This window comes from Zootoca vivipara, chromosome Z2, assembly GCF_965207765.1.
Source record: "Zootoca vivipara chromosome Z2, rZooViv2.hap1.1, whole genome shotgun sequence".
Lineage (NCBI taxonomy): Eukaryota > Metazoa > Chordata > Lepidosauria > Squamata > Lacertidae > Zootoca > Zootoca vivipara.
In genome coordinates this window covers 44,614,508-44,635,701 of record NC_142585.1, presented here as the reverse complement: position 1 = coordinate 44,635,701, position 21,194 = coordinate 44,614,508, and the positions used below count along the sequence as shown (strand labels likewise).

The following is a 21,194-nucleotide window of genomic DNA, read 5'->3' as shown; positions in this document are numbered from 1 at the left end:
TTTATCCCATGTTGATGGCCTTTCAGCTGATTCCCTGGTGACCCATTGAAATACGGAGTTAACCAGGGCTATTGACTGTCTGGCTCCGAAGTGCCCTCTCCGATTGCATGGAGCCCAGACAGCCCCATGGTTTTCCCCAGAGCTGAGGGTGATGAAACAATCACTGAGACGGCTAGAGCGCCGGTGATGGAAAACTCACTCTGAATCGGACCAGACACGGGTTAGAGCTCAACGTCGAGCCTACCAAGTGGTGATGGCGACGGCGAAGAGGATTTTCTTCGCCGCCTCTGTTGCATCTGCAGAAAACAGTGGCAGGAGACTCTTTCAGGTGGTTCACCATCTATTGGAACCAACTTCGTCATCGGGGCCTGGTAGGGACCCCAAGATCTCCTGCAATGTATTTGCAAAGTTTTTTTGCAGATACATGTAAAGTAACTCAGATTCGGAAGGAGGTAGACTCCACCATGGGAGCAGGGCGGGGCGGGTTCAGTCCTCTCCCCCATGCTTTTTAACATCTACATGAAGCTGCTGGGAGAGATCATCAGGGGGTTTGGGTTGGGTATTCCTCAATATGCAGATGATACCCAGCTCTACCTCTCTTTTAAATCAGAACCAGTGAAAGCTGTGAAGGTCCTGTGTGAGTGTCTGGAGGCGGTTGGAGGATGGATGGCGGCTAACAGATTGAGATTGAATCCTGACAAGACAGAAGTACTGTTTGTGGGGGACAGGAGGTGGGCGGGTGTGGAGGACTCCCTGGTCCTGAATGGGGTAATTGTGCCCCTGAAGGACCAGGTGTGCAGCCTGGGAGTCATTTTGGACTCACAGCTGTCCATGGAGGCACAGGTTAATTCTGTGCCCAGGGCAGCTGTCTACCAGCTCCATCTGGTACGCAGGCTGAGACCCTACTTGCCCACAGACTGTCTTGCCAGAGTGGTGCATGCTCTGGTTATCTCTCGCTTGGACTACTGCAATGCGCTCTGTGTGGGGCTACCTTTGAAGGTGACTCGGAAACTGCAATTAAACCAGAATGCGGCAGCTAGATGGGTGACTGGGAGCGGCCGCCGGGACCACATAACACCGGTCTTGAAAGATCTACATTGGCTCCCAGTATGTTTCCGAGCACAATTCAAAGTGTCAGTGCTGACTTTTAAAGCCCTAAATGGCCTTGGTCCTGTATACCTGAAGGAGTGTCTCCATCCCCATCGTCCAGCCTGGACACTGAGGTCCAGCACTGAGGGCCTTCTGGCGGTTCCCTCGGTGTGAGAAGTGAGGTTACAGGGAACCAGGCAGAGGACCTTCTCGGTAGTGGTGCCCGCCCTGTGGAACGCCCTGTGGAACGCCCGCCCAGCAGATGTCAAGGCAATAAGCAACTATTTTCCTTTTAAAAGATAACTGAAGGCGGCCCTGTTTAGGGAAGTTTTTAATGTTTGATGCTGTATTGTTTTTATTATTCAGTTGGAAATCTCCCAGAGTAGCTGGGGAAACCTAGCCAATTGGGTGGGATATAAATAATTTATTATTGTTATTGTTATGTAACAGGAAAAAGGTGTGCTTTTTGTATGCCTCCAGTGTGAATTAATGTGGCTACAGAACCCAAAGGAAGAACCACATGAATTTAGGTGGGTTATTTTTTTCCCTTTTGAGGGAGTGCAGAGGGAGCAGAGGAAGAGGAAATGAAAACAACTGAGGAAGGGCAGAGAAGGGCCAATGTGCATTTTTTGGGAAGTGGGAAGCTTTGTCTCACATGTTGAAGTTTTGAAAGAGAAAATAAAAAATTTTCCTTGCAGGGAACACCCTCTCCTCCAATTTTCTGTGAAGTCAAACAGATTGACTTTCATGGAATCATCATTCAAATAAACATGCATAGTCAGAAGTGTGCAGCCTTGTTTATATTTCCAGTGTTCATTTTGGTTAAAATTTGTACGTGGAGAGGGAATTGACTTTACCTCACTGGAGTGTTCTAATCAGAGGAAAGAGGGACTGAACTGGCTTTTTTGTGTGTGTGTGTTGGGGAGGTGCTCGCTCCCTTCCTTTTAGGAAAATATATAAGTTTGTGTTCATTGTTAGTGCTTCTCAAAGTGGACCCAATGAAATTAATAGAACTAAATTGATCATGTATATTGATTTCAAAGGGTGTTTTCCTAGTAGGACTAATACAGATACAACCCACAGTACTTAACACATGTATGAATGGATGCTATTATTCCTTTGTTGGGGGCAGAACACACACAAATATAAAATCTAGCCTTGTATCTTTTTGAATTATTATTGACACCAAAGCACATAGCTGAAGTACTGGAAGGAGGGAGATGGCAGTGAACTGTGATTTCAATAGGCATTTCAAGCGACACTGATTATTTTTATATACCGTTTGTAATGGTTGAATCAGCATTAATCTCCCCCAAATATTTTAACTTCTCTAAAAATAAATCTGCCAGTTTAGATAATAGGCTAATATAAAGGCAGAGAGGATAGAATATGGAACTCAGCCTAGATGAGCAACAAGCCATTGTGTCACTGAAGGGCTTTGGGCAAGTGGCCACTCTAAAAATGAGGATAACCAAGACCTACTTGACAGGGTTGTCATTAGGAGAAAGACAACTGAAAAAATGATGTTACCCACTCTGTCCCTTGGGATACCATCTATAGATTAGTTCACTTGTTCTGTCTTCATTCAGAGGACTGAGGAAGGTGTGACCTTCTTGCAAAACTTGGCATTTGCTGCTGCAGAATGAGGGCACTGGGATTCATATCACTATCATGGACTTTATTTGAATTGCCTTGTGACACGTGCCCATTGCCAGTGGTTAAGTTATCAAAATCCTTACAGGTCTGGTTCAGGATACAATTTGCCCAGCTTGCAAATGTTTTGGGATATCACAAATCTAATGTTGTTTCCTTGGAAATTCTTGTCCAACCTACAGTCTGGAATGAGATTTTGTTCATCTGTGACCAGTCAGTTCACCCATGGAACACTAATCAATGCTCAGACAGAGCTGTACAAACAAACTTGAAAGCTGCTTCTCAAATACTGTGAAATGGTATAGTCCACAGATAGGGAACCTGTGGTCCTTCCAGATTTTTTTTGGGGGGGGGGGGGCGGGGGGGGTTGTAGCCAACTTAATTCTACTCCAAGTAGACCCATTGAAACTACAGGGCCTAAGTTAATCATGTCCATAATTTTCAGTGTGTCTACTCTGAGTAGGATAGCATTGGATGAAACTCTTAGACTCCAACGCCCATCATCCATAATCATTGGCTATGCTGGCTAGTGGCTGATGGGTGTTGGAGTCCAACAACATTTGGAGAACCGCAGGTTCCTCAGATCAAGTGTAGTCCCTGAAATACAGGCACAGAGCAATGCTCAGAAAACTCACATTCCTTGGTTGAAAAATCCTAGGTTCATCCTCTCACCCCTTGCACAATGTTCATTTTCATTCTGTCAAGTGCATGGTTTCCTCCACATCTAGGGGATGTCTGGTTCTTACTATGGGATGAAACAATACATATCAAAATAATATCTTTCCTTCTCCTCTCCTCCTCTCCTTTTTTTGCTTCCCTTTTCTCCAGCCCTCAAACCTTTTAGCTCTAGCCCTGGAAATGTGCCTCTGTATCTCTCCAGTGGCGTAAGATGCGGTGAAGTTGCACAGTATTTCCCCTCTGTGTTCCTCCACAAGCCATTTCCCCAGTGGTCTGCCTTTCCTGCCTGGACTTGGAACCTCACCTTTGTTGTGTTCCTGTGTTGTCGCTTAGGGAATTTGCCCGTTGGAAGGTGAGGAACACAGCCATCGAGCGGAGAGACCTGCTCCGCAATCCCGTCCCCCTGATGCCTGAGTTCCAGAGGAGCATCCGCCTGCTGGGCAGGAGGCCCACGACACAGCAGTTCATTGATACCATCATCAAGAAGTACGGCACACACATACTCATCTCTGCTACTTTGGGAGGTAGGTGGCAATGAGATTTGTACCTTCCCACAAGGGTTTGGGGTAGGGGGTTGGTGAGTGAGGATATTGGTTGTGTTTGCATTCCAAAGGGAACTTAGCTGATTTTGCATTTCCTAAACATATGCGCAAAACAACACACAGGTATCCTATGAAATTCACACTGCTCCAGGCTTTACAGCTCAGTTTTCCAACCAAATGATGTGTCTATTAAGGGGAAGTGTGTATAATTGGTGAAAATAACAAACAGAAAGGAATGTTACTAGCAAAAAAAAATAAATGTATATAGTAACCAAAACTTTATACACAAATGTGTCCCTGAGCAGGGAGAACTGCACTTATGATTAATTTTTATGAGAATACTGTTTTTTCAAACAAACAAACACATATTCAAGGGTGGGGGACCTATTGAGTTGGTCCGCCCTAGGCGACGTGGAATCCTGAATGCTCTGGGGGGGTTTTCAGCTGACACAGCTAACACTCTTGTTGAGTCTCTTGTCTCACTGTGGAATGGTGTAATGTGTGGAGTCATTGACACAATTGCTCCTGAGTGCAGCCATCATTGCTGTGGGGCACATAGGTCTCCTTGATATCCCTGTGACCTGCATGCCATGAAGCAGGAGGGTTGGTAGTAGAGGGCAGGTGGTATAGGACCCTGTCTAAACCTGACAAACATGAGTGAGGCTGCTTCACCGTGCCTGCTTCTCTGTCACCATTGTATCCCCAATTAGCTGTCTTTGTCACCCTTGTTAGTGACATTCATTGAGAGAGAGGGGTGGGAGTATAACCCTGCTCATTCTCAATTTCTCAATGGCTTTTGATGCTGTTGACCACAGTATGCTTCTGGAGCATCTCAGGGAGGTGGGGTTGGGGTCGCTGTGCTTCTTCCACTCCCAGGGCCATTTGCAGCAAGCAGTTATGGGAGGCTACTGTGGGAATTCTGTGGTGTCCTACAAGGCTTTTCATTTAGAGAAAAGGTGGGTTAGAGGTGACATGCTAGGAGTTTTTTAAATTATGCATGGCATGGAGAAAATAGGCTTCTTTCTGCTTCTCTTATAACACTGGAGCAGTGAAGCTGAATTCTGAAAGATTCAGGACAGGCAAAAGAAAGTACTTCATCACTCAGAGCTTGGTTAAACTATGGAACTCACTCCTGCAGGAGATAGTGGTAGCCACCAACTCAATTGGCTTTAAAAGAGATTAGATGGATTCATGTAAGAGAAGGCTATTGATTGATGGCTGCTAGCCAAGGTGGCTGTGCTGTGCCGCTTTGCTGAGAGATATTGATACTTCTGAATGCCAGCTGCTGCAAACCACAGAAGAGGAAAGGGCCCTTGCGCTTAAGTCCTGCTTGTTGACTTCCCACAGGCATCTGTGTGGTCACTGTGGCAACAACCAATTAGGTTGTTCTTATGTTCTTAAGTGGTTTGTCTCACTCCAGCCAACTCATCCTGTGCATATCTACTCAGAGGTAAACTCTATTGAGTTCAATGGGACTTACTTCCAGGTAATATAGCAAGGCTGGAATATAGCAAGGCTGGGGGACCTTGCTTAGACTGAGGGCCATATTCACATATGTGCAGCCTTTTGAGGAGCCCTCACGCCACTGTTGGCAAGGGCCAGATGCAAAAACGAGTAGAACAATGAATCTGACTCCTAACTTTGAACATGAAGTTATATTCCAGCCATACAAAAGCCAGAAAGACTGCCTCTCCACCCATGCAAGCAAGAGGCACTATTGCAGCACAAGGGCTTATTCCAGCCATGCAAAAGCATTCAAGGGTGTGGCCTGTGGGAAGCAGGTGTGGCCTGTGGAGAGTCCTGAGGGGTAAACAGAGAGGCCATAGGTTCCCCATCCCTATTGTTTAGATTGTTGCTTCAGGCTTCAATTCAGTTCACACTTGCCTGAGATTAAACTGCATTGAACACAGTGGCACTTTTCTGAACAAACAAGCCAATGATCTGACTGCGTGCCTTGAATTTACATGAGGGAGGGACTAGGGTTTGCTTCTTCATTTCACCTCCTACAACCAGCCAATTTTCTTTCCTTTTCCTCCCCCCCCCCCTTCTTTTTATCTCCCTGGAAATTCCAAATAACACAGACCTTTTGACGGTGAAATATATTTTTAATTTTGTTCAGGCGCGATGGTGAATTATTCACCTTGGCTTGTTCGTGCTCCTGATTTTATGACACAACACTTTAAAATATGCACAGGCTTGTAACGAGAGCTGGCGATGGACAGCGGAGCTAAGCGTTCGATCAGGCCCCCAGCACAGAGAGCATGGGGAGGGAGAGCCGCCAGGGAACGGCGCAAGAGGAATGAAAGATTCGTCTTGATGGCAGTAAAGAGGAGGATGAGGAAAGGGACCCTCTGGGGAGCATGCATTGTTTATGAGCAGAAGTATTTTCCTATTTGGAGACTTCAGGTTCACACACACTTCCCCGATTCAACCAGAATATTCATACAACCTATCATCCCTTGACATTTGATAGCTCCTCTTTCTCATTGGAATAACGCAGACAACGTACTTACCCCCAAAGAGCTTGAAAACCACAACACTAGAAGGTATTTCAGTGCCAGCTTCTTAGTGCTGATGGGTACTACAGTAATGAAGCCCTAAGTGTTCACATTATTCTTTCTTTCTCAAGTCATAAGTCTTGTGCCATCCTTTGTTATGGTGTACATGGGGAGTTGGGGGGTTGAGTGCTTGTCTCATTGCCCTCATTGGTGTACGGACCACTGTGCTATGCTGGTGCTGTGCTCAGACCAGGGAGATCCAGGTTCAAGTCCCCGCTTGGCTGGGGAGCTCACTGGTTGACCGTGAACCAATCATGACCACTCAGCCTAACCTACTTCATAGGGACGTTCTGAGGATAAAATGGGGGTTGAGCCATGTATGCCATCTTGGATGAAATGTCGGATATAATGTGGTGAATAAAGAAACTCTTGAAAATTGAAAACCATTTGCCCATGATAAAGGTTCACGCCTAACATGTTCCCTGACTTATTGGCTTTCTATGTACAGAGTGGGGGGTTTTGGTGGGGTGGGGGGTGGGGAGGGGTGTTGTTTGGGATGTTGGAATATACTCAGTGAGTAATTATTTTTATAAACACTTTATAGGCCCAACATATTATTACTGTTCATCATGTCAAAGAGAAGTGCAGACTTTGAACACTTTTACCCAACATGAAACTTTTCTGTGTGGATTCTTTTGTGTGTGTGTGTGTGGAGGAGTGAAGGGGATGGATTTGGAAGAGCATAGCGTCCTAGAAATCCTCACCATGCAACCAAATGTTGTATGGTGCAACCACACTTGGAAAACTGAATACACTTTTGTTCACCACTCATGAAAAGGAATATTGTACAGTAAGAAAAGGAGTACAACAGTGCAACTGATCAAATGGTTGAATCAACTCTCTTATGAATAAATGTTATGACGTTTGGGGCATTTTAGCTCAGAAGAGAGGCGATAAAGGTGGGGAGACATGTGTATAAAGATGAAGGGGGGAACTGGTGTATAAAGTTTGCATGGAGTAGAGAAAGTGGATAGGTGTAGGGGTCAACAAACTTTTTCAGCAGGGGGCCGGTCCACTGTCCCTCAGACCTTGTGGGGGGGCGGACTGTATTTTTGGGGGGGAAATGAACGAATTCCTATGTCCCACAAATTACCCAGAGATGCATATTAAATAATAGGACACATTCTACTCATGTAAAAACACCAGACAGGCCCCACAAATAACCCAGAGATGCATTTTAAATAAAAGGACACATTCCACTCATGTAAAAACATGCTGATTCCGGACCGCCCACGGGTCAGATTGAGAAGGCGATTGGGCCAGATCCGGCCCCCGGGCCTTAGTTTGGATACCCCTGGGCCGTAAAGGATTTTCTCGCTTTCACATAATGCTAGAAACAGTCATCCAATGAAGTGGAATACTGTAGTAAGAGAACAAGACAGGTAAAAGGAAGTACTTCTTCACACAATTTATAGCAAATCCCATAGTACAGTTTTAAAAGGGGATTAAACAAATTCACAAATTCAGTGGCAACTAGCAATGATGGCTATACAGTGTCTCCATGTTTCTGACTACTGGCTGCTGAGAATTACAAGAGGGAGGCAACCATTGTGCTTGTGTCCTGCTTGTGGGGCTTCCCAAAGGCATCTGGCTGTCCACTGTGGGAACAGAGTGATGGGCTAGATAGGAAGTGGGGGGGGACAGGGGCCAAATACAGCCCTCTAAACCTTTCTGTCTGTCCTTTGGGACTTCCCCAGTCCACATCCCCTTTTCCTAGGCCACACTGGCTGCCAGCCCTGCTTTGTAGCCTCCTTGAACATTTCCCCCTGCCTGGGATGTGTTCTTGCTTGCCGGGGAGGAGAAAGAGAACTAGCCAAATGTAGGCACATTATTTGTTCCACCAACTTTTTGTCTATGGTCCCACCCACCACTGTCAGGAAGCTTGCCCAGGAGGAAATGTGGGCCTTGGGCTGAAAACAGTCCCCACACCTAAGACAGGTCTTAGGCCTGATCCAACAGAGATCTTTTAGTGTTCTTAAGTGCTACTGAAAAGACAGTCCCCTCAGAGATACGAACTAAGCCTCTAAGCTCTACAGTGAGCACTGGAGTCTCAATGTTTTGCTGCCTTTGCATAAAAATGGTGTCCACAGTTGCAACCAAAACAGTAACATTCAGGTGGAAAAGGGTGGTATCCTCCGACTAGTGGAAATACCAAGATTTGCAGAAGTACAAATGTAGGAGCTTAAGCAGTGGCCTTACGAGCCATACCATTGGTTCATCTAGCTTGATATTGTCTACACTGATTGGCAGAGGGTCTCCTAAGATTTCAGGCCAGCCCTTCCTAGAGATGCTGGGGCTCTACCACTGAGCTCAACCTGGGGGTGAGTTTTAGCTCAGATCTAATTTTTTACACTGAGGATCACTGAGGACCTGCAGATCAACACACCATTACCCATGACTGACATCTCATCTCTCTGAAAATCATCAGTGAAATAGCTTGCCCTAAACTGGTTTCTGAAGCAGGGGGCTATCTGCCTATCTTGATAAACAGTTAAAATTGGGGTGGGGAGGCAAAATGCAAAAGTGATACACTTTCAAGAACACTTTTGCCTATTCTGATAGGCTTCAGACATTGCTGGACTCTAACTCTAAGCAGCCACAAGAAGCATGGTCAACGGTCAGGGATCATAGAATCTTAGAGTTGGAAGGTACCCCAAGGGTCATCTAGTCCAACCCCCTGCAATGCAGGAATTTCACCTAAAGAATCCATGACAGATGGCCACCCATGCTCTGTTTAACAGCTCTTACTGTCAGAAAGTTTTTTTCCGAATGTTTAGTCAGAATCCTATTTCTTGAAACTTGAAGCCATTGGTTTGAGTCCTACCCTCCAGAGCAGGAGAAAACAAGCTCCCTCTTCCATGTGACAGCCCTTAAGATATTTGAACATGGCTGCAATATCTCCTCTCAGTCTCCTCTTTTCCAGGTTAAACATACCCAGTTCCTTCAAGCACTCCATATGCACAGTAAGTCTTGGTTTCCAAACCCTTGATCATCTTGGTTGCCCTCCCCTGCACCCATTCCAACTTGTCAACATCCTTCTTAAATTGGGATGCCCAGAATTGAACACAGTATTCCAGGTGTGGTCTGACTAAGGCAGAATAAGATGATAGGAGTTGTAGTTGAAGAATACCACAGCTTCCCCTTCTCTGTCTTATATGCTCACATTCTCCATATCAGGACTCCAGCACCTCATTCTGTTACATGAGTAGACCAGATGCCTATACAGTACAAGTCTAACAGCTCTAGGTTAGATTACTGCAACGTGTTGTATATAGGGCTGCCTCTGAAGACTGTCCAGAAACTTGAGATGGTGCAGAATTCAGCAGCCTGGTTGCTCACCACGACAAGAAAGAGCGTATAAATCCAATCCTGGCCAGACATCAGTGCCTGCTAATTAGGTTCCAGGCCCAAATCAAAGTGCTGGTTTTGACCTATAAAACCTTAAACAGCTCAGGACCACAATACCTCAAGGACCACCTCCCCCAACCTGGACCCTCCAATCATCACCAGAGGCCCTTCTTCGTGTGCTTCCTCTATGTGTGGTCTGGAGGGCACAACATGAGAACAGGCCTTTTCTGTGGTGGCTTCCGGTTTGTGGAATGTTCTTCCCAGGGAGGCTCACCTGGCATCTAAAGTTATGTAATATTCTCCTTCCTCCAGACCTTTGGTATGGTATTTTTCGGGGGGGGGGGGGGAGATAGTGTGAACTGCCCTGTGATTTTCAGATGAAGGGCTTTATAGAAATTTAATTAATAATAATAATAATGATGCTGACGATGACGTCAGCTCTCAAGATTATGTATGGAGTGCCAAGACTGGACATCTTCTGTTTGGGCTGCTATGAGCTGAGATAACCCTCCAGAGTTTGATCTGTGACAGCATCTTTGTATATGCATGTCATAACTTGATGGTAAGCCTGGTTCTCCTGGTCTTCTGGTGGGGCTCAAACCTAATCAGAAAATCAACAAATGTAGAAATATGCACAGCCATGGTCTTACCCTCCGTTGCCACCTGCTTAACACCTGAGTTCTGGAAACACCCAGAGTCCAGTCCCTGATGCAGACCAATGGACTAAATTAGAGCTTATGTTAATTGTGTGGATGCAATTAATGTGCTTTTTTCTTTCCTTGTGCAGATAGTGGCTGAGGGGAAGCCTGAGCAACCACGGGACCATGGATGTTTGTGTGTAGAGGGTCATTTTTCAGCCAAAATAAGACTCTCTTAGTAGCTTAGAAGAATCAATAATAATATGGTTGCCGCAATTAGGCTCATGCTCTAAAAGGCATGACAGAAAAGGAAGGGGAGATTGAGAGGGAGAAGGAAAAACAACTACACTAAGGTCTCTTCCAGCCTGTTGCTATTTTCAAGTGGGGTTTAATCACAAAATGGGATTTAATCACAATTCCAAGTTGCACAGTTATAGGTGATTGGGAGGTCTTGTGCAACAACAACACTTTTCTGAAAGATTAGACTTCTGGGGATAAGGAGAACGGCCAGAAATTACACCGAGAGGTGTGGGACAACACTTGCTTTGAACCAACATCATCCAACCTCCCTATATACAGATAAGAAAGAAAAGTAATTAAATCGCCAACACCATCTAATCACCTTGAATGGATGAAAGTTCAATAAACAGGACATCTGAAAGCATCTTAAAACACTAGTTCTTAATTGCAGAAGTCTTCTAATTGTTCTTTATGTTCCATGGTCATGGCAAAAATCACCTCTCTGAGGCTGCTACTTGCATATCAAGGGAACCTCCCCATTGGCAGCAACAAAGGCTTCCCAGAAGCGGAAAGTGTGCAACAAGATTAGGGAGGTCTCCTTTGTTGCAGCATGTCTGGCCCTCCCAGCCTAATCCTGATCTGTCCCAGTGTCAATCCCTTTGTCCCAGTGCCAGTAAAAGGCCCTGTCCTCTTTTTGTTTCTGTAAAAAAGAAGAAGAAATAGAAGTAAAGAGAAAATGTGCTAGGCAATTCCTTGGAATGCATCTGCTTGAGGATGGAGTGGGCAGAGCTGAGAGCTAATTTTCAGGGAATGCCCTGAAGGGAAGATGACTTTGAACACTGTGTCTGCTTAATAAATGAGAAATTAGGACTTAATAATGCAGAAAAAATCTATTAACCCTTCTTGATTACTGTTGCTGGCTCTTTCCAGGAGGTGATGTGTTGCTCTTTTCCTCCGTTCCTCGAACATATCCACCCATGCTTTTTGCAGGTGAAAATGGGCATGCTCACAATTGTAGCACCACTTCCTCCATCCCAGTGACTGCTACTCAATAGTAGCTCTGTGCATGTCCTGCCCCCCCCCCCATTCAGAGCAGCCCTAATCTGACCTGGGATGGTTTGGAGTACGCTTGACATCAGAACTACATGAGCAAATAGGCGTACATATGTATAACTTAAGTTTGGAAAAAAATCTCTCTGTGTTTGTGTTTGTGAGACAACGCTCCTAGCCCTAATTGTGCTATTGTTCTGCAGACACTGTGTCAATGTTTTCAAGCACATATAAGTACTAGAAGTCTTTACTTTTAAAATAGAAGCAGAGATCCTTCATGTGTCCTTCGTCAGATTTCACAAAATCCCATGCACTTTCCACATCACCCTAGGTTCTTCCTAGTGTTCAAAATGATGCTTTGGTTGCTTATGGTTTAAAACAACATTGATGAAGAGAATGTAATATGGCAGGTTTGCGCTGAGATGTGAAGCTTTCCTTATGGTTCTTTTTCATACTTTGGGTGTCAGTGATGTGGTGACACTTTTACACCTTCTCCTTCTCATCACCGCAATTCTTCTCCTTCTCACCAACCTCTTCCTCCTCTTTCCACCTCTTTTCTTATTCCTCCTCCTTCCTTCCCCCTCCTCTTCCTCTTCCTCGCATTCATGCTTTCTTCTTTTCCCTGCCAGGAGAGGAGGCTTTGACCATGTACATGGATAAAAGCCGACTCGATCGAAAGTCGGGCAATGCCTCCCAAAGTGTCGAGTCTCTTCACCAGCTCGCCTCCTCCTATTTCTTGGACCGGGATGGAACTATGAGGCGCCTTCATGAGATCCAGATCTCTACCGGAGCAATCAAGGTATGGCTTTGGCTGCATGTGCTCACTGAACATAAGGAAGCTGGATTTAAAGAGAGTGGGGATACTGATGTTGTGATGGAAAGGGACAGTATCACAGCATTTAGGAGGCATTTTGTTGCAGGTGGTGGGGAGAATTTTGATACAGTTTGCCTTTAAAGGTGAATCTACAGTACTTAATTTGCTCTTCCTCAAACGATAAATGATTTGAAACACATACATCAGGCACCCCCAAACTTCGGCCCTCCAGATGTTTTTGACTACAATTCCCATCTTCCCCGACCACTGGTCCTGTTAGCTAGGGATCATGGGAGTTGTAGGCCAAAACATCTGGAGGGCCGCAGTTTGGGGGTGCCTGACATACATCCTTTGAAATTCTTTCTTCTCTTAAATTTGTGGTGCACTTCCCTAACTAAATAATGTGTGCAAAAATGTATTAACTAGAAGAATGTGTGCATATACATTGTAATTTGAATATAAGGCGAAATGTGAATTATTTTTATTCATTAAATTTACCGTATATACCACCCTTCATCCAAAGATCACAGGGGCAGATCACTATATAGAAACACAAAATATATAAAACAACTGTCGCAGCAGCAACAAAACACCCCCCTCAAAAAAAAAACATTTTTAAAGCCATAATTAGCCAAAGGCCTGGGAGAAGTGGAATATCACATATGGTAACTTTAGATGCCAGGTGAGCCACCCTAGAGACAGCATTCCACAAAGAGGAAGCCACCACAGAAAAGTTCTCATGTTGTCACCCTCTGGACCTCTCATGGAGGAGGCATTAAGATTAAAAAGGGTTTTAGATAATGTGCAGGGTCCAGGTCAGTTCATGTTATGTTGCTGATGAAATGTCACGAGGACTTTTCATATATAAAGAATTGTGAACTGGCGCAGAAATGTGAATAGCTGAACTGGAGATTGGGAAAATGAGAAATTGAGAGAAAGGGTTTATTGTGCATAATAAACAAAAAGGCAGTGTTGACCAATGAAAATGTTACCGGTAGGAGGAGGAGGGTGGAAGATGCCCACTCCTTTGGACATAAGGTGTTGTTGTTGTTGGTGGTGATGTGTTTGTTCCAAATGCTGTTCTTCCAAAGTGTTGCTGTGCAGCATCAGTCCAAAACATTTGAAAGGAGTACCAGTAGGTAGCAGTCTTGAGAAGCTCCACCACCACCACAGGCAAGGCAAAAATAAAACTAAGGGGAAAAAAGAAACTGTTGCCACTATCACCACCAATTAGAACACAACACCCATTTTCTTTTCTTTCTCTTTTTAAAGCACTTTGATTCCTCCCAAAAATCAGCCCCTGCAGACACAGGTGCCCAAACCCACAAACGTTAAGACAACAGTTTTCTTCTCAGAAGGAAACAAAGCCTTATGAGGAATGGTTCGAGGAGCTGGGAATGTATAGCCTGGAGGAGAGGAGATTGAGAGGGGATATGATAGTCATCTTCAAATATCTGAAGGGCTGTCACATTGAAGATGGAGCAAGCTTGTTTTCTCCTGCTCGGGGACGGGGGGGACGGGGGACAACACAGACCAATGGACTCAAATGATAAGAAAGGAAATTCAAACTATACATTAGGAAGAACTTGCTGACACTAAGAGCTGCTCAGCAGTGGAATGGACTACCTCAGAAAATGATGGGCTCTTATTTATTGGAGGTTTTGAAACAGAGGTTGGCTGGCCATCTGCCAGGAATTCAGCTGTGATTACTGCATTTCAGGGGGTTGGACTAGATGCCACTTAGGGATCCCTGCCACACTTTCTGCCTTTAAAAATGTGCTGGTAATGCGTACCCTTGAGTTGTTGTTCAGTCGTTTAGTTGTGTCCAACTCTTCGTGACCACAGGGACCATAGCATGCCAAAAACACTGGCTGTTGCCCATAGGGTATGGAAGAGCAGAAGGCAGGAAGGCCAACAGCTGATGGAACCGGAGTCACTGATAGGCAGAGCCAACTAATTCAACTTTTGTCCCCATCCTCTTTTTTGCTGAGTTCTACAAGGGACTTAGGAGGACAAGGAGGTGTCCCCCCATAGCTGCCAAATCTCCCGTATTCCCCGGGAAACCCCCCATTTTTCCAGCTGTTCCCAGCCGAAAAAACTGATTTTTTTGTTTCCCCCCGGTTTATTCTGGTGCGGCGGCCATTTTGGAACTGGACGGAGCATGCTCAGAAGCGACTTTTGATGCTGCTTTGCCCAGTTCCAAAATGGCTGCAGCGCTACTTCCGGTCTGCTACTTCCGGTCCAGTCCCTTATTTCTCAGGCTGGAACTTGGCAGCTATGCAACCCCCCCCCCCCCCGGTTTCGTTGTATGCAGACAGGCAGGTGTGGACTAGCTGACAGTGCTTTGTCTGCCCTAATGAACCAGCCCCTGCAACTTCTGAGTATGTAAAGTTCAGCTCTAGTCAACACCTCACAAAACCCAACCAGGCAAATCACCACAGAAGCTGCTGATAGGAGGTGGAGAGGAGCATCTTTGCACAGAGAGAGAGAGAGAGGGAGAGGGAGAGGGAGAGGAGAGAGAGAGAGAGAGAGAGAGAGAGAGAGAGAGAGAGAGAGAGAGAGAGAGAGAGAGAGAGAGGAGCTCACACAATGGTAACTGTTGTTTCTGTCCAGCCTTTTATGCTGCACAATTTAGCTTGGAAGTCTTTTCACAGGCTCTCAGGTGTATCAGCAACAAGAGCTGACAATAAGACTGGACAATACTTTTCCAGATACAGGTGGTCAGGGATGCAGAACAAGGCACTGGAGAGTAGCAGCGGAGGGACACTGACAAAGGAAGCAGAAATGGGCCTTCAGACAAAGACCTTTTCAATCTGTGAAAGCAATCTACCGATACTGGATGAATGGAGCAGGGGGAGGGGGTGTAGAAAAGAAGTCACATTCCCCCAAGCAAAGGACTAATTAAGCTATTACAGGCTGCAACCCCCCCCCCCAAAAAAACACCCCGCCACTGGAAGTTACTTTGCAATTTTATTGCATTTATATCCTACCTTTTCTCCGAGAAATTCAAGGTGGTGCACATGATTCTCATTTATTCCCCACAACAACCCTGTGAGCATCCCAACCCACACCCAGACCAACCCACACCTGAACCAACAAGGACAACTGACTGACTGGGTTTTTATTCTTTGTTGGCAAAGCACTCAGTTACATTGGCTCCCAACATGCAAGTGCTATACAACACACTCCGCTAGCTAGCTGCCTAGGCAAACTTTGAGGGTTCCTCCTCAACAGCTGTTCTGACTACTCTCATCACTTTAAGCTCCTCCTCAAGTGTGGAAGCAATGGGAAAGAGGAATTCCCCAGGGGATTCTGGAATCATGAGCCCCTCATGGAGAAATTCATGGTGTGGAGAAAGTGGACAGAAAAAAGTTCTCTTCCCTCCCATATAACATGAGCTGAATTAATTTTGTGAAATTTAGGACTCTTAAACGAAAGAACTTCACAGAGTGGTACTCTCTCCTACATGTGGCATTGATGGCCACCAACTTGGAAGGCTTTAAAAGAAGATAAGGCAAATTGTTGGAGTAAAAAAGATTATTGATGGCTACTAGCCACCATGGCAAGGTTCTCCCTTCACCATTGGAGGCATTAAATGCCCCTGAATACCAGTTTCTTGGAATCACAAATGCGGAGACAGCGCTTGCCCTCAAGTAATTCATGAGGACTTTCATGAGGTATGCATTTGGCCATCATGAGAACAGAGTGGCAGGCCATATGGGTCTTTTGTTCTGATCCAACAAGCTCTACTTACATACCATTCCCTAGTCTTTACATACTGTTGGCAAAGGAAATGATTTTGCTTTCTTTCTTTTTAAAATCTCTGCTGCTTTAGGTAACCGAAACACGGACAGGCCCATTGGGCTGTAACAGTTACGACAATCTGGACTCTGTGAGTTCTGTCCTTCTGCAAAGCGCTGAGAGCAAACTCCACTTACAAGGTAAGGGGAGAAAGGAGTTGGACTTACTGGTGTCAGTTCCTCTGATCTCTATTCCATTCCCTCTCTGGGAAGTTTAGTAGCATTGAACGAAAAATTGGTATAGGGTGCAATCCAAACTATCTTTGTGCTGGGCTTGGGCCAAAGTGCCCTTCCACCCAGCTCTGCTGACCTCTGCCTTTGAAATGATGCCACCATCACTTCACTAATGTGGAGCTCCTCCTTCTACCTGCCTAACATGCAGGCTGATGGAAGTGCCACTGGCTGGTTCCCCAGCAGCAGCAGTCCATGGAAACTCTTGAAACAGAGCATTCTGGCAAGGGGTTGAACAAGCTCGAGATCCACTAGATTCTGAGCCAACCCCATTGACATAAGATGGTGGCATAGGACCTTGATGTGCAGTGATCTGCCTGCCCTGCTTTGCCCTGGAGTCCAAGCCGGCATTGCCAGTGGTCAGGGATGGTGAGATTTTGCATCCAACAACCTGGAGGCTACAGGTTCTCTGCCCTGGACTATAATAATGGCAACATTCCCAGCCAAAGGTTGCAGCTGGAAGCATCCAAAATTTGGTGATACCCAGTGTGGGGTTGTGTATCCAAGGGTACTCTCTGCAAAATAAATTAACTGAGCCTAGTTGACTCAGTCAATGAGATTAAGGGGAGGGGGTGTGAAAAAACAACACTGAAGCATACAGTGAGGATGGTGGTGATTTAAAGTCAGGAGTGGGGCTCCTGTGGCCTTCCAGCTGTTGTTGGGTTCCATCTCATTTCAACCCCAGCAAGCATAGCTAAAAGCTCAGGATTATGGGAACTGTAGCCCAACTCTGATGCCATCTTCCAATTGTGACCACAGATACACTGAAACACAGATTGGCTAAAGCCTGAATGAACCTACTATAAAAGATCCCTTCCCAATGGTTGCCACACCTGCCACATATGTTAGAGCTGAGAATGAATTCTATTAGCGATCCTGGGAGACTATTGCTCCTCAGAGTAGCAGGAGAAGGGATGTAGCTCAGTGGTTTACATGCAGAAAGTTTCAGGTGAAAGAACAGGTAGGGCTTGAAGAGATCCATGCCTGCGGTCCTGAAGAGCTACTGTCAGTCAGTCAGTCTAAACAAGACTGTCTCCCTGTAGTGCTACTGCATGGCAACTCCTACCATCTCTGGTCATTAAACTCCCAGTATACCTGAAGGAGCGTCTCCACCCCCCTTGTTGAGCCCGGACACTGAGGTCCAGCGCTGAGGGCCTTCTGGCGGTTCCCTTACTGCGAGAAGCAAAGCTACAGGGAACCAGGCAGAGGGCCTTCTCGGTAGTGGCACCTGCCCTGTGGAATGCCCTCCCATCAGATGTCAAAGAGATAAACAACTACCTGACATTTCGAAGACACCTGAAGGCAGTCCTGTTTAGGGAAGTTTTAATGTGTGACATTTTAATGTATTTTTAATCTTTGTTGGAAGCCGCCCAGAGTGGCTGGGGAGACCCAGCTAGATGGGCAGGGTACAAAAAATAAATGATGATGATGATGATGACTGGAGATTATGGGAGCTGGAGCCCAACAACATATAGAGGATACTGTGTGGGCTACCCTAAGTGTGAACTGATCTAAATAGGTCCTACCCTTGCTAGCAGTTTCCTATGTCCCTACAGCTGTGCTAGAGTGACCAATGGGATGTCATTGTGGTTGTGATGGTCCTTTCTCCTCCTTGCCTCCTCCTTACAGACTCTTGCAACTCAGGACAGTAAGTGGTATCTTGGAGACGTTGCTTGTTCCCCTAAACTGTCCTTCAAGCCACAACAGATTACTGATTCGTGACAGTGGTTTGTGCTTGGCTGCTAATCAGATCAGAGGAGACCAAGTCATGATCCATTACCTGTGGCCCTGTAAATAATGCTTAATGAGCTCTTGCAAAGCAGCTGGAGAAGAAAGTCAATGATCTTAGCTAATTATTCTAAGAGCCACATTCTCGGTTGTGGAGGGGGGGGGGGAGAGAGAGAGAGAGAAGAGGAGGGTAAGGCTAAAGCGTAGTTTTAAAGGTCACAGATATATTGTAAGGCACCCATCTTATTCTCCCGGTTAAGTAACCTCTGCTAGTCTTGCTCATACGAAGCTATCTGATAACTGAGTTACACCACTGGCCCATCTTGACTAGTACTGCTGACAATGACATTCTGAAACCTTTTTCAGCCCTGATGCTTTAACCTGGAGTTCAACATGGGATCTTTGTCATGTTAAGCACAATCTTCGCCCTTCACTCCCAACATTGTCTGCTATTGACTTTGCACAGCACTGGATTAAACTGTGCAATTCACTTCTTCAATATGTAGTGATGTCTACCAATGCTGTTGTTGATGATGATTACTTCAACAATTTATATACTACTTAATCATAGTCATCTCCATGAGGATTCAACAAATTCATGGAGGATAAGGCTATCAGTTGCTACTAGCCATGGTGGTTTATGTTCTCCCTCCACTGTTGGAGGCAGCATGCCTCTGAGTAACAGTTCCTGAGAAACACAAATGAGGGAATGGGGTTGTTGCACTTGGGTTCTGTTTGTATGCTTCCGGGAGGAATCTGTTTGGCCGTTATCATAAAAAAATGTTGGAGCAGATGGGCCTTTGTTCTGACCCAGTAGAGGTCTTCTCATGTTCCCTTTCTGTTCTGTGTTGTAGTGGCTCCTTGGTGATCTCTGGCAATGGCCTTTCCCAACCCATCTCTGCTCCAGAGATCCTTAGCTGGAGATGCTAGCATTCCCACTTTTGAATGCAGGGAGGGAGATTAGACCCTTGGACAATTCTCTTAACTCAAAAACTCCCCACCTTGCTCATCAAGGAAAAGGATTGTAGCTTAGTCATCTTTGTGATATCTTAGTTTTCCATGAGCAGGTAGGTTATAAACTGTGGGGAAATTTTAATGAAGATGAAAAAGCTAAAAAGAGTCCTGTGGAATCAGACCAAAGGCAAATTTCAAGTAGGAAGAAACTGTATCCCCATATGTTGTTAGACTACAGTTTCACTCATCCCAACCATTAGCTGGGACTTAGCTGGGTCTGGCTAGAGTTGCTGTCCACTAGCATCTGAAATCATAACTGTAGTGGTTGCAATCATGGCAGTTAGCTATAGCAAGTATGTTAAGAGTAAAGAGAAGATGAATGATAGTATGAATGACTACAGCAGCAATCCACTCAGCCCTTGTTTGGATTACACTGTGAATCAAGACTGCCAGTTTGGATTCTTTTTCTTATTACTAAAGAGCAATGTGGTTGTATGATGCCATCAATTGGGTTGTAAGGTTTCAGGGTTAGATCTGAAGGCTTGACCTTCTCTGGGTCTCAGTGGGGAACAGTTAGATTTCATGGTGAAGTGTTTGAATCAAATGGGACAGTTTTTGTTGGGCTTTGGAGTATTTGCCATTCTTTACACCCTCCAGTCCATCCAGAGACATCAAACTCGCAGCTTAAATTCTAGCAAAATTGGGTTGAAGCAATGGCACTTGCTAGAAGGGCAATGTTCTGTCCCGAGGAGCAGAGTCACCTCTTTTAGGGTAAAGTCAAGATAGACTAGGCAGGATTACAAAAGGTCCCAAACCCTGGCCTTTCAGGACCCTGAACAAATCACTGGCACATGCTGACTAGGAACTCGCCGAAGGACAGTTATCTCAGCGCCACTCTTAGGCCTTATAAAGGTTAGCTGGTCTGGACCTGATGTTAACCCTGCCCTTGTTGTTTCTCAAAGGGTCATTGCCTGAGTCTGTAGCAGCTGGCTCTGAAAGCTGAGGTCTGGATTGTTAAAATGCTTTCTAATTGAAGGATTTTGCCAAGGCTTTGCCCTCTAGCCTGGAAGCTCCTGGAGTGGGGGTGGGGGGGAAGACAATGGCTCCCCATATAATTCATCCTTTCCTTCTGAGTCTTCTTTGAGCCTGGGTGGTTGGGATTGAGACCAGAGTGCATGGCACCCAGGTGCCACTATTGTTGTTATTTAGTCGTTTAGTTGTGTCCGGCTCTTCGTGACCCCATGGACCAGAGCACGGCAGGCACTCCTGTCTTCCACTGCCTCCAGCAGTTTGGTCAAACTCATGTTAGCTTTGAGAACACTGTCCAACCATCTTGTCCTCTGTTGTCCCCTTCTCCTTGTGCCCTCAGTCTTTCCCAACATCAGGGTCTTTTCCAAGGAGTCTTCTCTTCTCATGAGGTGGCCAAAGTATTGGAGCCTCAGCTTCACGATCTGTCCTTCCAGTGAGCACTCAGGGCTGATTTCCTTAAGAATGGAGAGGTTTGATCTTCTTGCAGTCCATGGGACTCTCAAGAGTCTCCTCCAGCACCATAATTCAAAAGCATCATTTTTTTTGGTGATCAGCCTTCTTTATGGTCCAGCTCTCACTTCCATACATCACTACTGGGAAAACCATAGCTTTAACTATACGGACCTTTGTTGGCAAGGTGATGCCTCTGCTTTTTAAGATGCTGTCTAGGTTTGTCATTGCTTTTCTCCCAAGAAGCAGGCATCTTTTAATTTCGTGAACCATCTGCAGTGATCATGGAACCCAAGAAAGTAAAATCTCTCGCTGCCTCCATTTCTTCCCCTTCTATTTGCCAGGAGGTGATGGGACCAGTGGTCATAATCTACTAGGTCCCAGACCCTGCC

At 45.6% G+C, this 21,194-nt stretch overlaps 1 protein-coding gene across 1 annotated transcript in view; it reads left to right on the top strand.

The window, feature by feature from the left end:
- Nucleotides 1–21,194, top strand: part of BRINP1 (BMP/retinoic acid inducible neural specific 1) — a 110,590-nt gene that overhangs the window by 68,393 nt on the left and 21,003 nt on the right. The window contains exons 3-5 of the mRNA XM_035114125.3: nt 3,754–3,944; nt 12,426–12,595; nt 16,446–16,551. Of these exons, the coding sequence (XP_034970016.1) occupies nt 3,754–3,944; nt 12,426–12,595; nt 16,446–16,551 (467 nt within the window). The remainder of the gene's footprint in view (nt 1–3,753; nt 3,945–12,425; nt 12,596–16,445; nt 16,552–21,194) is intronic.